Below are 17,103 nucleotides of genomic sequence, written 5' to 3'. Positions count from 1 at the left end.
AGGCAGTCTTTAGTTCTGCTTAAAAACCGTATTTCTAGCATAAATTTTAAAAAAAATTGCAGAAATATGACTCCTTTCAGCAGATTTGGGGGGCGAGAGTAGGGGAGTATGTGGCCACTCCGGAAGTGGGAGACAGACAGACCTTCATGAGTTCTCAAAGCTGCATCAAAACCCATCAATTCTGAAAACGCCCTCGAATTATTGGAGTGAGAAAGGTGCTGATAAAAACACTCAACAAGGGGCAACGTCCCGTGGCAAAGGCTCTATTGTTAGACTAGCTTTCAAGGGGGCTGGATCTTGTGAAACCATCTTGTGTTTTTCCATTAATTCACCAGAGGAGGCCCAACATTCAAGTAAATAGGAAGCTCAGTTGTGATGGTCAAATCCCAAGCACTCAGCCCCTGGGCCCATGAACAGTTAATACACAAAGAGCTAGAGTGATGGGGGCCTTAGCCAGTTTGCTCAGTGGATAGAGTGTCAGCCTGGTCCCAGGTTTGATTCCTGTCAAGGAGGCATACCTGGTTGCAGGCACCTCCCTGGGCCAGGCCGTGGTCTGGGCTCGTGCAGGAGGCAACCAACCAATCTGTGTTTCCCTCACATTGATGTTTCTGTCTTTCCCTCTCTCTTCCACTCTCCCTAAAAATCAATGGAAAATACCCTCAGGGGAGGATTAACAACAACAAAGCTAGCTGATGGGGAAAAACAATGCACAGGAACCAGAGCATAGGGAAAGCTCAGTGGTTATAAAAATAAAATAAAAAAGAATAAAATATAAGCTTTAAGTATACTTTTTGCAGAGAAATTACAGTCACACACAAAAAAACCTTTGCCTTGGAAAGACATTCACATCATAGAAAACTTTTAACATATAAACTGACACATTAAAGGCTGAATTATTTACGGAGTCTCTAGAATGTCTACCAGCACGGTTGATTCAGCGTGCGAATTCCACACATCACAACACAAACAGAAGCTAATCTTTTTTTCCTTAATGGAAAATTAAGCTCTGCTCAGAATACAGGATTCCACTTGAATAATTCTACTCTGGCTTCTATATCAACAGATTTGAACAACATGGCAATCTCAATTTGTAGGCAATAAAAAAAATCGCTTGTTACTGAGGCAAAACACTACCTCCATCTACTTACCGTAGGCAAAATTGAACACAAAATGAATCGAAGGTTTTTGTTTTGTTTTTAATATGTAGCCTACGATTTATTAACCCACTTTTTTCTTTATTGATTAAGGTATTACATATGTGTCCTTATCCCCCTATTACCCCCTATCCCCCCCCCACTCATGCCCTCACCCCCCTGTTGTCTGTGTCCAATGGTTAGGCTTATATTATTAACCCACTTTTTGCTGAAGTTGCCAAAACGCAACCCTGGTTACACTTTGAGATTCCCACGAGTGCATCCTGTTTTCTTTGGTGCCAGAAATGCCTCCCTTTCTGTTCCAAGCAGCAGCTCCATGGAACTGGGGGGAGGGGAGAGGATCCTGGACACCTGGGAATTCAATATGTGGCTCCAAATATTTTATTTAAAACAAAGAAAAGACAGACAACAAAAGCTCCAAGGGAAGCATGACACAGCGGACGTGCCCTGGCAGCTGCCCTTGGGCCTCTCTGGGCAGCCCCTTCCTTCCCTTAAGCCCACCTTTGAGAAGATACACACGGAAACACAAGTAACATGAGCATATAGAATTTAATGTTTATAGAACTTTGAATTACTAATAAAAAAACTATTTAAATTCTAGAGCATCTTTCTTGGTTCAAATTGTAAAAGCATGAAATCTAAGTTCTGTATATTTAGATCAATTTGAAGAGTGTCATAATTTATTTTTTTAAATTTATCTTTATTGTTGAAAGTACCAGAGTATCATAATTTAATATCCCAAACCACTGGCATTTGTGGGCAAGTATATGGACTGATCAGAACTGGTTTCCTATTTTTTTTTTTTTTTTTTGGTTAAGATTCTAAAGCATTAAGTATAAAGGCAATGTCCATGCATCTCAATGACCAATTTCCCTCTTGAGTTTTAAGCATATGATACTATATCCACCTAAAAATGAATTCTTTCTGCAACATGCCTCTATCAAAGACCAACACATAGCTTTATGGCTACAATCCTGCAAGAAGGGAAGGGGGTGAAGAAAAGTTCCAGAGTTTATAACAAACATACAACATTAGAAAGATTGCCACAAATCATTCTTTAGTAGACTTCTTTAACTATCGCATTTTTCAAAAGTAAACAAATTGGGCTATATTTGCCACAACTCAAAGTGGAGCATAAATTTAAATGATGTATTTGTTTTGTTCACTGATAGGAGGCTAATATTACATTAATATCTTTTCTTCCTGTCAAGAGTTATTTACATATGTACAGCATTTCAGATAAAAATTAAATATAATACCATAAACTACATTTTTTAGGAAAGCATAAGGCAGCCAAATGTGCAAGTCTTTAAAGACTGAAAAACTTCTAATAAACTACTTTATTTGGGGAGGCTTTAAATAATAGAGTCTATAATAGAGAAAACAAACTGCTTATGAGTAACCTGAGGCTATGGAGGCCCCACACCCACTTAACCACCTGGTTCTAGGACCTTTCAGACCCTGGATCAGGTAGGTGAGGCGCAGAGCATGGCACAGGCCGGTCCCAGGTGCAGGCCCATGACTGCATGTGGGAAAGGGGTCACTTGTGTGATGTCAGAGTTTCAGAAGCTTCCCTCCCTCAGCAGGTCCGATTACATGAGAAATGTGCCCCGAGTACAGAAGGAACGATTGTGAGCGATCCCAGAGCTCAATTCTGTTTCCCCAGCATGGTAGTGTCCACAAGATTCCCCCGCTTTGGCTTCAGGGTGGCAAAAAAGGAGACATCTGGGTCCCGGTCTGACTGCAAAGCTAAGATGGTCTCTTCAACGACTTTAAGATGAGGGTGGCCGGCATTTCTAAAGTATGCTAGAGAGAGAAACGATGAGTTTGAATCACATGTGCCATGAATTGTGTTCTAAAACATCTTCTACTTTGGGGGTTCTTAAACCAAATCTCAGGACAATACATCATTTTTCAAAGAATTATCATATAAATAAGTCCTTTAAAGTGATAAAATTGCTTTAATCAAAGAGTATATCCTAAATTTTAAAGATATACTCCTAAGAATTGGTAGGCATATTTAGAAAATTATAACTAAAAAACTTTCACTATTATCTTTTCTTCCCTCCAGTAGAAGTGAACTATCCAAGGTCCCTACCTTATACTAAGTCCTGTTCAGGTGAAAATAACTGACCGGGTTGAGCAATGTATTTTTTCTTACTGACTACAAAACCAGACCATTAAAACCTACTTGTAGTTCAGGCTTAAATTTGCTACTTTTCATAATATTTATATCATAACAAAATTTGTAGTTTCCTTCTTTTCTACAAGATATGTAATATTTTGCATTTTAGCATGTTGATTAAATGTAAAAACTGAACCATGTTGATTTCCTCAGTCCTTTTATGAATAACATAAAATATACATGAAAGTGAAGTTGTTATATCATGAATCGGAAGTGTGCTATCACATGACTTGCCATGATTTCCTAGAGAGGAAACCTCTCTAGGAAATCATTGCTACCTGATAAAGTTTAAGATGTGTAAGCTCAGAAAGCTGGTGCACGTACCCTTGTCCAAGAGTGTCTGCCTCAGAGCTTTGGCGAGCAACACCCTGACATTGGGCACAGGGTCTGAGGCCAGGCTGAGAAGGCTGGGGAGTAAGTGTTCAACAAACTGGTCCACAGGGATGCACTCCTCACTCACCACTGCCTGTGATGAAAAGACAAAGAACTGACATTTCAATGGTGATCAGCACGGTTCTCCTCAAAACACCCACTTCTGTAATCCCAAAGAAGCAGTTTCAGAATCTGTGGGTCTGAGGGGGCATTTGTGTCTTAATTTTAAACTCTCAACCACTGATGTGGTCAGAAACACAGTTACCATTTTGTAACTCCTCACCAAGCACTGAGGTACAATATCTGGTGGAGAAAGCAAAGGCTTTGAGTCAGACAGATCCAGGTTCAAAACCTGACTTGGTCATTTACTGCCTTTGTGGCCTTGCTTCACCTTCCTGAGCCTCCGTTTTCTCATCTGTGCAATGGCAAGGTGGTGGGGATGGCAGCTCATTCTTGCAGAGGCTAGCGTAGTGACCACCAGTAAGGGTGGAGAATCCTCACCTCCGGCACTCCCTGGAACCCAAGCTCTGAGGGCAGGGGCCACACTTGTCAAGTGACAGCCAGGCCACTGACCCCATCCAGTGCCCAGCTTTTGTAAACAACTAACAAGGCTCCTATATCACCACCAGCATCTGCTCGTTGCTTCTCCACTTAAGAAGTCCTATCGGTATTCGCACGTTTAATTCTCACAGCTAGTCCTGGGAGTCAGAATCGGCCTAGTTTTACAGGTGAGGAAATTCTGGTCCAATGTGGTAGTGACCAGCAAGCAGCAGCAGGGTAGAGATTCCAAACCAGGTGTGTGGAATCTATAGAACTGACTCCTACAGCTCTTCCCACTGCTGGGAACTGCAGCAGCTACCACGTACTAAGTGTCCTCCAGGTGTCGGCACGTGCACGGTGACTCAGAAGCATCAGCTCATTAAAGCCTCAGGACCACACCAGGAGGCAGGCACTGACTGCTGCCCCCCCATTTCACAGGTGCAAAGGTGGTGCAGAGAGGATGCTTGACCCAAGGCTTCCAACCGGTGGTTTGGCTCTAAGTCGGCCCTCAACCTCCAGGCGGTGCTCTCTCCCTGGGGCTGCATTTAGTAATAATCAACATGACCCTTAGCGGGGAGTCTTGGCTGCGCCCTTTCCTTGCACTCGTGTTACTGTGGGTTTTCTAAATCTTTAATGATGAATCTAGTAAAAGTGCAAAAAAAATTGTTCTTGAACAAAATTGGTTTGACATCTTTTACTTTTGTTTCATCGTGTAGTTTCTAAATCTGAGATGAATCTATGTATATAAAAGGCTAATATACTAAGTGTCCCTCCACCCATCTGACTGGTTGCTATGATGCACACTGACCACCAGGGGGCAGACGCTCAACACAGGAGCTGCCGAGCTGCAGTGACTTGGCAGCAGTGGTTCTTGGGTGACACACCCCAAAACCAGAGAGGAGAGAGCCCAATTCCTCGCAGGGCTGCATGACTCCACCTTCGGCCATGGGTTATGTTGTTGCTGGGGCACTGTAGGCCCTGGATCTGGTTTACTGCACACTTGCATTTGCATTTCACACCCTGTACGACAACAACTTTGCAGAGTGCCCTCTCGCACTCCAGGACCCCTCAGGGGATGTCGGAGAGCCAGTTTCAGCCCGATCCCCACATGCCAGGCCAGGCTGAGGGACCCCTCTGGCCGGAGAGACCCCGGTGACTCTGTAGACACCAGGGAGGGACCACAGGAGGTTGGCTCCAGGGCATGTCCAGCCCGTCTCGCCCATTCCCACCCCACCAGCCACCTTCTAATTAATTTCCTTTCAATGTGCACAAATCCATGTACCGGATCACTAGTTTAAAGATAAAAGCAAAAACACCTCATTCACCCTTTCTCCAAAAATGATTTGGAGCACCAACTTCTTTACAAGCCTATGAATTTGGCACTTCTCAAAGTGATGGCCAAAGTGCCCCTATGACGCCCCTCCAGCCCAACAAGGGCCCTGGTGAGTCCTTCGGTGGGAGAGGTCAGGAGGGCAAGAAGGGGGTCTGAGGTCAGGTGGAGTCCAATCATGGCTTTCCTATACTGCTGACAAAGCTGGGTGGCGAGTTCCAAGATTCATTACACTAGTCCTTCTACCTTCATACATGCTCGAAAATGTGCATAAAGAAAGGTTAAGACTTTTAAAATAGCACGTTAGCATAAAATACTTCCTGTGTGATCTTGAGCGAGTTACTTAACCTCTCTGGGCTTCAACTGTTTCATCTAAAAATCACTCTTAAATGGATGTACCAAGCTCAACACACAGTAGATCTTAATCCTGAGGATTAGACACCTGGCACACAGAGGCAGCCACCCTCCTCAGCCAAACGTGAAGCACACCCTCATGTCCAAGATGCTAAGTAGAGAGGGTGATTTGAGGAGCTGGACAGGCTGACGTGAACTTCACTTAAACAATATTAAATAGTCTCTGCCCTAACCTGTTGCTCTGTCCTTCACTACGCCCCCTTCCCTCCTAGGCAGCTGGCTACGGTGAGGGGCAGAGATGCACACAGCCCTGGACTGGACATGACAGGAGCAGGGCTCTGGGTCTGGCCCTCACCTCACGATGGAAGGTGCTGGGAGGAGGGAGGACAGGAGCTTGTTTACTCTCTGTCTCCAGCCTCAAGAGCATGCCTGGCACATAGTAGGTGCTCCATCAATATCTACAGGACAAGTGCATGTACAGGCTGGCCCTGAGTCACTGTGCCTGACTGGGCTGGTTCCAATCTGCTGTGAGATAAGGGGGTTTGGTCCACTGATCCCCAAGTTCAGGCCTGGGTTCTTCATCTGGGGCACCTGGATATCAACACATGGCAACTGTGTGCCCAGGCTAGATTCCCCCCAGGCCAGGCTCACCTGGCAAATGAAAGCAAAAGCTTGCCTTCCGACCCACTTTGAACAGTGCCGGAACCTTAGGATGAGTTCATTGATGAAATTTACCCCCAAAGCACTTTCACTGTTTGAATAGAACTTCTGCAGAATTGCCACAACCTGTGAAAAAAATCAGAAGAGCAAATGTAAAATGCTGCCATCTATTTGAATTATGAATACTACTTTATATGGAAACTAGACATTTTTATGTACCCTTCCATCTTTAAAATAAATTTATAAGCATGGGAGAAGGTAATTTTTGTTATAGTAATCATTAGAACACAGAGGAAAAAAATGTTTAAATATATAGAAATACACAGACACAAACACAAACACACATAAAGCCCTTCATTAAAATAAAATTTAACAAGGGACTGAAACTAAAAAAATACATTATTAATCTTAAGATTCCAAACCTGAGAAAATGTCCCCTTGCATAATAGCTAAATCATTATCTTTCAGAACATGTCATTTTTATAAAATTTTAACACCATTAGAATATCTTAGTAAATCAATAATATTTTCAAATGAGATTCTCCTCCTTACCCCCAGTCTTCAGCTGGTATAAACCCATATCAAATAGGATCTACTTTGTTCCTAACTACTTTTCTATAAAATCATGCTGTAGACTAAACCCAACCCGGGTTTAACAGAAACATTAAGCCACTATTTAAAGGGTTTCATTTATAAAATGATTTACCCACAATTTCCATCCCTGAAACATACAGCTTAACAAAAAGGATATCTTACAAACTGGTAAAACTATTATACAGTTCCTAATTCCAAAATATAAAAGCTGGTTTCATAGGTAAACTGACAAATTAAGCCCAGAAAAAAATAAAGGAGTTAAAAATGGAAGAGACATAAATATCCATATTTCCAAAAATCATAAACAGAAAAGGCCATGATTCCTTACTAGTCTGAAGGAGATCCACCGCACTTCGGAAACTTTATCTGCACACAGCTTTAAGGCAATGTGCATTAAATAATCATAAACCTCATTGGGATTATAGAGTTCCAAAATCAGTATCAGCTGCCTGAAAATTAAAAGAAAAAGAAATTGTTTTGGGAGGCAAAAAACCCATCTTATTTCTTTCTCTTTACTCCTACTTCATCTTATAGATTTTAAAAAAAACAACAACAGCCAGGCTGGCAGGAAGGGCAATGAAGACCGAGGGAGGCTTCCAGTCCAGGAAATGCCGAAAGCAGAGCACTGAGTGAAATGGCCACGCAAAGAAAAGGGGGGGAAAAATCTGAATTTTTCATTTCATACACACAAACAAATCAAATAAAAGGGACATAAATTAAACTTGGTAAAACAGGGGTTGAGAAATTTATGAATAGGGATTTACTATTTCAATTTTAGGTTATCAGTTGGAAAGCACATAAAACTTTAAAAATCAGATAACCTAAAAATAGCCAGAACACTGAAATTCCCAAAGATCAACAGACGAAGGAACACTGATGAGATTTCACTGCCTCCACAGTGATCCTGGAGCTGCACATTAAATTTCTGTTTTTGCTGGCCGGCTGCGGCTCTGCAGAGCTTTTCAAACGCAGCCGGTCCGCTTGGAGAGAAATAACAGCGATTTACTCCAAGGGGGGAATTCATCCTAGGGCTGGTGGGGAAATCAGCTACAGAGCTCTCACTGCTTTATACACGGGGATGGGGAGAAGGCTATGAAAATAAATGGCATTATTTCCACACTGGCAACAAAAGGAAATGAAAAAGAGATTGAAGGAAGTTAGAAGCAGAAGCCAGGAGTGCTGGTGAATATTTTCATATCAAAAAGCACTGTTTTCAGGAAAATGATACCAGTATCACAGGCACAGGAGCACAGAATTCTTATCAGTGGCTTTGGCTTCAATATAACCAAGGCCGATATGGGAGACAGCGCTCAGAGATAACGCTGCCGGGCCATGCTAGCCGAGCCACACCACACCTCAGCTCCATCCCCAAACGGGTCTTGTCCGGGTTCAGGTCCCTTGGTCCCTGGTACCCAGACCCGGGAAGCAGGTCAGCCCATCCCCGGCCCCCTGACCCTGTCCCCGTTCCCGGGAAGCACGTCAGCCCGTCCCCATCCCCAGCCGCGTCCCCTTCTCCGCCCCCAACCCAGTCCCCAGCCCCAGCACCAGCCCTGGAAAGCTGGTCAGCCCGCCCCCAGACGGACCTGGCCGAGTTTCCGCACACTGCCGCTAGAGGGCACAATGCTTTCGTGAAAAACTTGGGCCTATTTTTGTCTCTGTTCTCTTATATACGCTGGGAACATAGCATAATGACTAAAACCTCAATCGCTCAAATTAAGCATAATGATTAAAGATCACAGCAAAGAGAAAATCTTTTAGTTTGCCCCCGGCATCGGCCAAATCATATCCTGAATAGCTGCAAAAGCTTGATGGATTTCTACAGGGAAGATAATTATTTGAGAGATTTCTAGTTGAGAGGCAGGAAAATGAAAACTAAAGATACTGAAATAAATCTCGACAAGGTGAAAACTAAAACCCAAACAACCACCACCACAAACAAATCCACTCGATACTGTGGAAATCACATTATGCACCTCGGGAAGGAGAATTATTTAAAGTGATGCTTTCACTCTATTAGAATCGCTAAAACCTTTCCCTTTCCCTTCACCGGCACAGACGGAATTAAATAACTCCTTCACACACAAAATGAGGTACAGATCTGAGCCACCTTGGGGGACGGTTTTATTTAATAATGGTCTCATCTGCGCTAGACCTTTTCATATCTCTCACTGCAGCGTCATGTTCTTTGGAAGCTGAAGTGCCTAAACCACACTGTGCCCTGCAGAGAAGGCTACACTCAGAATGTTCAAGAAAGCGCTGGCAAAAAAAACTGCTCCGATTAATAGGAAAATACTGGAGAGTGGGTGATTCATCTTTTATTTGGTTCGAATAAATTGCTTTATAGAACAGCAGAACACTTTAATTCCAAAGTGACTCGGGCCCTGTCTTCATCTGAAAATGAATGTCTCCCCGGAGACAGAGGTATTTGTAACTTAGAGCTTTGGAGTTTGGTTTATCCCTTAATAAAAACATAATCTCTTTATCCCAAAGAACACTATTACTGCTAGTTTAGAAATCAATTACAAGGTAGGAAAATGAAGACTTATTCCATCTAATTGCCTTCTCATAGCCCCACACAGGTTTTACTTACTCTGCTAGTTCATATCGAAACCTCCAATTCCTGCTGTTATCGGTCACTACAAATTCTTGAAGCTGATAAAGATATTCTCTCCTCTTGTCTTCATGAAGCAACTATTTTTTAAAAATGTATATATAAATAAAAATATATAATCCCTCAACATGAGCCCACACATACTGTTGCATTTTACTTCAGATTATACGTTTGTCACCAGCAAGAACTGTGCCTTCCCCTGCTGCCTGGACCACCCAGTGGGGCTGTGTGGATGCTGCTGTGAACATGCGCCATGCCGCCCTGAGTGCCTCCAGCCTTCTCCCTGGGCTCCTGCGAGACCTGGGTGTCCCCAGTACCCCTAGCTCTTCCTCCTGCAGGACTCCCGCCTTGAGAAGCCCCGTCTGTGTGTGTTCATGAGGTAGCACCATGGCTGCTTCCCGGGCGTGGGCCCTGCTCGCCGGCTCCTGTGCCACAGGAGAACCTAAGCTGGGCACCAAAGCCCTTCCAGGCAGCTCAACTCGGGGATGCATGTACTTCGTTTCTCTGTCATTTTTAAATTCTTATTCTTGCACTCATCATTCCTTTAGGAAAAAAAAAAAAAAAAAGCAGGGAAGCAGCAACATCTTGCAGAAATGCCCTGCATGCAGAGTGAGCTGGATTCCAGCCGGGCTCAGAGCTGGGCCAGACCCCCACTGACTCAGGGAGCATGCTGGCCTACCTGTCCACAGCCCCGCAGAATTAGACCTCGGAGGCGCAGGGAGACAGGAGGAGAGGCATAACAACATCTCCCCTCACCAAAAGAACAACACCTACTCTAAGATTTTGGATGGTATGTTTGAACTGAAAAACACAGACACCTGTGGGTGGTGGTTTTTTTCCCCTCTGATACTCTACACATGCAGGGTTTAAAAAACTGTTTTGAAGAGGAGAGGTTTGTTTTTGTTTTTTTAATCCTTCTTCCTACCTTTAGGAAATCATACAGGTGTTTAAGAACTCCTATTCGTACTTCATCCAGGTCTTTTAAAAATCCATTGAAGATGGGTACCAGGTCAGCAGCCGTTAACTGATCCCCGAGAATCACAGCCAGCTCATGGATGGAGAAGGCCAGGGTCCTACGTACCTTCCACTGGGTGCACAGCAGACAGAAGCCACGGAAAGCAAGCACAGCGCCATGTTACCACAAGGTGAGGGCTATTTCTGGAGTAAAACTGAGGCTGCCAGGTGTTGGCCACTTAAAGCTTTCTTTTCTCAGAGACCAGTAAACGTGGCAGCCACGACCACGTAAATTCAGGCCATGAGCCCAGCTGCAGCTTCCTCATCAGATGACTCACTTATGCTCATGTGCGACTCTTACCTTCACGTCGGAAGCAAGTGTTGCGTATGTATCCTTCAGGCAGTGCCAATTCTGCCTGCCCAGCGTGAGCGCCACCCCTGGGAGGCTGTATGCACAGTGCTTGGCTATGTCACTATCAACAGTCTGGGCTCGAGCTGGGTCGGTCATCGACACATACTCATCCAATAGGGGCTGAGGAATAATATCCTGGGAAACAGGAGAGAAAGGAAACCATCATGCTTGCTGGAAAGAAAGAGAAGACACAAAAAGCAAGGAGTTTGGAACTTGGAGGTAAAAACAGAAAATCAGAAAACGCAAGAGGCCTTTCTGAAGCTTCAAGTTGGTGAACTTCTTGTTCCTCCAGTTTTCTACTTGGACTGAAGTTAAAACAATGTCCACACTCACCTTTTCTAAACTCATCCAATGTTTGATGTCATAAAGAACAGTCTAGAATGTTGGTTTGTCTGGTGCACATGGCTCTTGAGAATGGAAACTATCTTTTCTTATAACTGCCCCAGCACATAGGGCCTGAGCCCCTACACTCGACCATTACTAATTCTTTCCAACTGATGGAATGCTGCCTTCATGAGACAGCACCCCCTTACCTTTGTCTCCGTAAGGGTAATGGGATGCAAAAATTAAAAGCCTTGAAGAGAACTCACATAGCACAAGAAGGCAATCCACAAGACAGAACAAAGCCAAGCACAGTTTGATAAAAAAAAAAAAAAGCCATCAAAAACTTTTCACACACAAAGAAACAAAATGACTTATATAAACAGACATTAAATATTTGTGCAGAGATGTCAAAATTTTTCTTATGTTTGATTTACTTTAAAATACTATTCTAGATTACTCAAGATTTTAAACACTACTTTGGAGTTTACTATTTTTTTTACATTAGAGAGGAAATATTAGCACCACAGATTGTAAAGTATGATATGTCATGAATATTGATGGAAGAAAAATATTTGCTTCCAGTGTCCATTCTTAAATTTAACTCCCAGAGAAATGTAAAGTTTTAAGCTGCTTTCTTTTCAAGGAACAAACCTGTAGTTTAGATTTATTCTCCTCAAGTGGGACGGGGTCATGCCACTGCTGGGTCCCCAGATGGTCACGGGTTCCATGGCAGGGCTCGCCTGGATTCTGCAAAAGGGACGGGTCATGTTACCATCTGGCTCTGCCGTGGAAGCTGTCCTACTGCCCCCTTCAAGGAGCCCTCTTTCAATGGCAGGAATGACTTATGCGAACCAAGACCAGAGCTTCCCTTTAGGTCAAGCTCTCTCTCCAGGTATTAAAAAAATACATTTGCATAGTTCTATATGATGTTGGGTAGGCCAGTGTGGCTTGGTAGTAGAGTGTTGACCTATGAACCAGTCAGGGCACATGCCTGGGTTGTGGACTCAATCCCCAGTAGGGGGCATGCAGGAGGCAGCCAATCAATGATTCTCTCTCATCATTGATGTTTCTATCTCTTTCTCCCTCTCCCTTCTTCTCTGAAATCAACAAAAATATATTTGAAAAAAACAAAACTGCTTGAGGCCCTTACAGAAGACAGGCTAACGCTGGCATGCACCAACAAATGGAGGCTGTGTTTACCATTCTTCAAGCCCCAGGACCTCCAGTGTGGTTAACCACAGCCCTTAAGTAACAATTGCACATTTAAGTCATGGACCACTCCTGAAAGCAGGGTGAGGTTTTCAAGAAATGGAGAAGCACACACATACAGCACTGCCCAGGAAATGGAGAGTGCATCGGTGCTGAGCCTGAGAGAGGATGGAGAGGCACTGGCAGACTCATTTAATCTGAGTGAAAATATGTGATTGATGAGGAGCGTGTACTCGGAGAGCTGTTCTGAATTTTCACATGTACAAACACTTTTCATATTTGCTGGTGAACCCTTACATTAGGTTAACAATTAAGATGTGCAAGAACGTTCAACGGTGACATATTGGTCTCTGATCATTGACTAACGTTAACTGAGATGGGCCTGACCTTCTGCTCCAACCATAACATGGGTTCCCTACTTGCATGGAAATGTCACACTGCCTGCCAGCTTAATAGGTTTTGACAAATCAGCTCAATATATGATCCAGGAGAGTCGATTAATACACCGATAGACGCTTTGTTGGCTGAGACACGCTACCAGAACCTTCAATCCCCAAGGTCTCCACTGAAATGTACTGCTTATTTAATAAAGGGCGTGATAAAACAGAAACGCTTTGGTATGATAACCTAAGACCTCAATTTCTCCAACTTAATAAATTCACATAGATTAATAAATAATAAATCATTTTTCTTCTTTCAGGAATTAATTTTATTCCAAAGTCTTCATTTGGAATTATAAGTACGGCACTTATTTCAGGAGCCAAGCTTAGGTTTCTGTAACCACCACAAGTCCAGGCAGCCCCCAGAGGTACTGAGAGGTCATTTCCCCAGAAAACCGCCTCGCAGTCAAGTGACAAGTCAGAAAAGGAGGCCCCTCCTCCCACTGGGCATTTCGGGACTAAGTTGGCGAGCCAAGATGGCAGAGTGGACACGTGGAATGGGGTCAAGTTCTGGACCTGAAGTGCCAGCCCCGAGCCTCAGCTCCTCTCCAGTTCACTGTGCGAAAGAACACAGCCCTTACTGGTTAAGCTTTTTTAGTTTTTCGATTCCTTTTCTTTCTTTTACAACTGGAAACATCCTGACTGATCCCACTGGAACCTAAGAGTCAAGCTGCAAATTCAAGACCCCTGATGTCCCACACCACAAACCAAGAACCAAAGACAGGGGCCCTTTAAAACCTCCTCACAAAAGGGCCAACGCGGAGGAACCAGTTCCTTTTTTGTTTGTTCTGTTTTGTTTTGTTTTGTTAATCCTCACCTAAGGATATTTTTCCCAATGCTTTTTCAGAGAGTAGAAGGGAGAGTGGGAGGGAGGAAGGGGTGGGGAGGGAAGGAGGAAGAGAAAGAGAGAGAGAAACATTGATGTGAGAGAGACACATCAACTGGTTGCCGCCCCCACTTACCCTGACCGGGCAGGAAGTGAACCCACAACCCAGGTACATGCCCTTGACCATGACCAGAAATTGAACCTGAGACCTTCAGTGTGGGGCCAACACTCTGACAACTGAGCAACACCCGCCAGGGTGAGGAACTGGTTCTTTTTTCTTTTGTCCACTTCCATATATGACAGGGAAGCCTGAAGACTGTCACCGTCCCACCAAGGTAAACGTGGCCACACCTTCCTATCTACCTAACACTTATGATTTCAACAAGGGTAACATGAGTTTTCTTGCCTATTTTTCTAAACAAACCAGCAAAATAGGCTATCACCTTATTTCGTACTAATCAAGAGTAACCTTAACAAACTCTTAAACATTTTATATTTAGGCTATTTAAATTTTATTGAGCAGGCCTAGCGGGTAAGGGAGGTGATACGTTAGTTGAAATGCTAAAACCAAGTTACAAACTGTGTGAAATGAGAAACAACTGGTATTCTGGCCTCTGGCCTCCATTAAGGCACATGAAAATGAGAAGGTGCCGACATGCCCGTGACACTGATCATGGGCCCCTCCCTAATTTTAATTCTTTAGTCTCACCTGACCTGTGAAGGACCCCAGCTCTAGGTGGTCCAAGTGCAAGTTTAGTGGGAATTAGGGAGGCACTGGAGCCTCCCACCAAAAGCAGCTAGGAAGCTTCTGGAGAGATGGAACTAAGAAACAAGGCACTCGCCCAGGATGGGAGTCGTCTCTCGGGGCTGGTTCCAGACTACAGGGAAGGGAGGAGGGGTCTGTGGGCTTGTCCAAACCTCTCCCGCAGACACAGCATGCTAGTGCCACTGCAGGAGTGACCGTGTGTTGAGAGAGTGCCTCTAAGGTGAGGGCTGGAGGCTGTGATCAACTTCTAAGGCCTCTGTCAACTTCAACCTGGAGGGGCTGTAGGAATTCACTTCCCACTCCTACTCAAAGATCTAACCCCGGGTGGGCAGTGATCTGGTTAACCCCTCCCCCAAGAAGCAGGTCTCATCATCTTCGGAGAAGAGGGAAGGTCCTTTTGGTCCCCCACCTTGTCTCTGTGGAGGAGAGTCAGGGTTATCAATCACCCAATTGATTGGTTGTCTAGTTATCCAAAAGATGACCTTAAGAATAAAATTAAACCTGCCATTTATCATCTCCACCAGGACCTACTAATAAGAGAAACAGCAGCTTTGAGATTTCTGTCACATCCTCAGTGGCTGAGGGAGAGGCCAGAGACTTACTGTGCTTGGTAATATCCTGGCCACGGAGGCCTCACTCTGCAGGGACGAGGCCGATGGAGCCGGCCAGCTGTCAGAGGCCGGCTTGGGATGTAAAAGGGACACTGCACTCAGATTGTCTGCCAGCGGGCGTTCGGGCTCACTCACAGAGTCCAGCTGTGCGGCTCTCAGTGCAGCTGATAGCACCTGAACTTGAGCTGCAGGGAGAGAAGTTTCGAGAATTTCAATAACTTTATCTGATTTGTGGATGTGGGCACACCGCACATGCACTCACTTTCCTCACATCTGTCCCTACAGTAACCATGCTCTGGGGTCCCAGAATGAGCACTCAGTCAAGCTGTGATGTTTACCACCATTAACCTTAACGACTCCAACTAAACGTCAGCCACGCACACAGCATCAAATCTGAACCTGAAGTGCCTCAATTGGGAAATCAGAGCTCGACTCCATCATCTTTCACAGGAAGACAATACAATGTTACCGAAGGCCGATGTCTGGGAGGTCCACTGACTCAGGGAGGGGGGTTCTGCACCCTCATTTATAAAGCAGGGTTGCCATCTCCACCACACATACACGGGTGCACACAAGCGCACACACGTGCAGGAATCAATGACTCAGGGAGGGGGGTTCTGCACCCTCATTTATAAAGCAGGGTGGCTGCCATCTCCGCCACACATACATGGGTGCACACAAGCGCACACACGTGCAGGAATCAATCCTGCTATGTGCACACAAGTGAGTCATGGTCCTGCTCACCCTGCTCGGCTCATGCTTTCTGTCCACAGCATGACTGTTTGAGACCCCCATAACAGTTTAGATGACATATCTACATATCTTTCCATAAACACAAACGTTTCCATGTCACAAACCTCCAAACATGCACACACAAGACTTCCTGCATTCTGTTTTCTACTGGTTAAATTCAACAGACCCCAAGATTCATTAAAATGCTTAGAGCATGCAGCTGGCTCCCTGCTGTGCCCAGAACAAGGACGCACCTCCTCAGTGCCACCCACCAGGGCCTCCCTATGGCCTGAGCAACATCTCCAATTACAAATACCTAAGGTGCCACTTATTTCTGAATCTTTGGGGGTCACAGATCCCTCTGAGCACTAAAGCAGCGTGTGGGTCCTTTTTATATAGAATTTAAGTATGCATGTACATGTAAGATTTTACAAAATAATTTCAGGGACCTGAAAGAACCTATGAGACTCATCACTCAACTTCTCTGTACAGTGGATTCCTAGCCGTCCTTTATTTTATTTTTAAAAAATATATTTTATTGATTTTTTTACAGAGAGGAAGGGAGAAGGATAGAGTTAGAAACATCAATGAGAGAAACATTGATCAGCTGCCTCCTGCACATCCCCTACTGGGGATGTGCCCGCAACCAAGGTACATGCCCTTGACCAGAATCAAACCTGGGACCTTTGAGTCTGCAGGCCGACGCTCCATCCACTGAGCCAAACCAGTTAGGGCCCTAGCCATCCTTTAAAGCCCTTGTCAAATGTCAACTGCTCTGCAAGGTCTCCTCCCAGACATTCCTTCTGTCCCCCAGAATAATCAGCTTCCTGCCCTAAACTCCTGGCCCAGCCCCTGCCATCCCTTCCACCTGACCATGAAGACCTCAAGTGTCCGCACTGCTGCCCCAGCACCCAGCCGGGTCCCAGCATGGAATTTAATGCAGTTTTAGAAATACGTTTTCCAAAAGCAGACCTCTGTCTACGGCTATTAGAAGTGATATGTAACATGTGCTCATTCCTTTAGCAAACA

The 17,103-nt window shown here is 44.5% G+C and overlaps 1 protein-coding gene across 3 annotated transcripts in view; it reads right to left on the bottom strand.

Moving 5' to 3' along the window:
- Positions 1-2,476: 2,476 nt before the first annotated feature.
- LOC307107257 (serine/threonine-protein phosphatase 4 regulatory subunit 1-like) overlaps positions 2,477-17,103 on the bottom strand; it is an 80,377-nt gene continuing 65,750 nt past the window's right edge. For 2 of the 3 annotated variants that reach the window (XM_079784384.1, XM_079784383.1), the window contains 9 exons: positions 15,334-15,527; positions 12,142-12,237; positions 11,116-11,301; positions 10,726-10,887; positions 9,780-9,880; positions 7,518-7,638; positions 6,587-6,721; positions 3,664-3,805; positions 2,477-2,960 (listed from right to left, as the gene is read on the bottom strand). In XM_079784384.1, the coding sequence (XP_079640510.1) occupies positions 2,803-2,960; positions 3,664-3,805; positions 6,587-6,721; positions 7,518-7,638; positions 9,780-9,880; positions 10,726-10,887; positions 11,116-11,301; positions 12,142-12,237; positions 15,334-15,527 (1,295 nt within the window). In that variant the 3' untranslated portion in view covers positions 2,477-2,802. The remainder of the gene's footprint in view (positions 2,961-3,663; positions 3,806-6,586; positions 6,722-7,517; positions 7,639-9,779; positions 9,881-10,725; positions 10,888-11,115; positions 11,302-12,141; positions 12,238-15,333; positions 15,528-17,103) is intronic. The other variant, XM_079784385.1, reaches the window with a different exon arrangement.

The sequence above is a fragment of the Cnephaeus nilssonii genome (assembly GCF_951640355.1).
Source record: "Cnephaeus nilssonii genome assembly, chromosome: 11".
Classification (NCBI taxonomy): Eukaryota; Metazoa; Chordata; class Mammalia; order Chiroptera; family Vespertilionidae; genus Cnephaeus; species Cnephaeus nilssonii.
The sequence above is the reverse complement of the archived record's forward strand: the minus strand, read 5'-3'. Positions and strand labels throughout refer to the sequence as shown.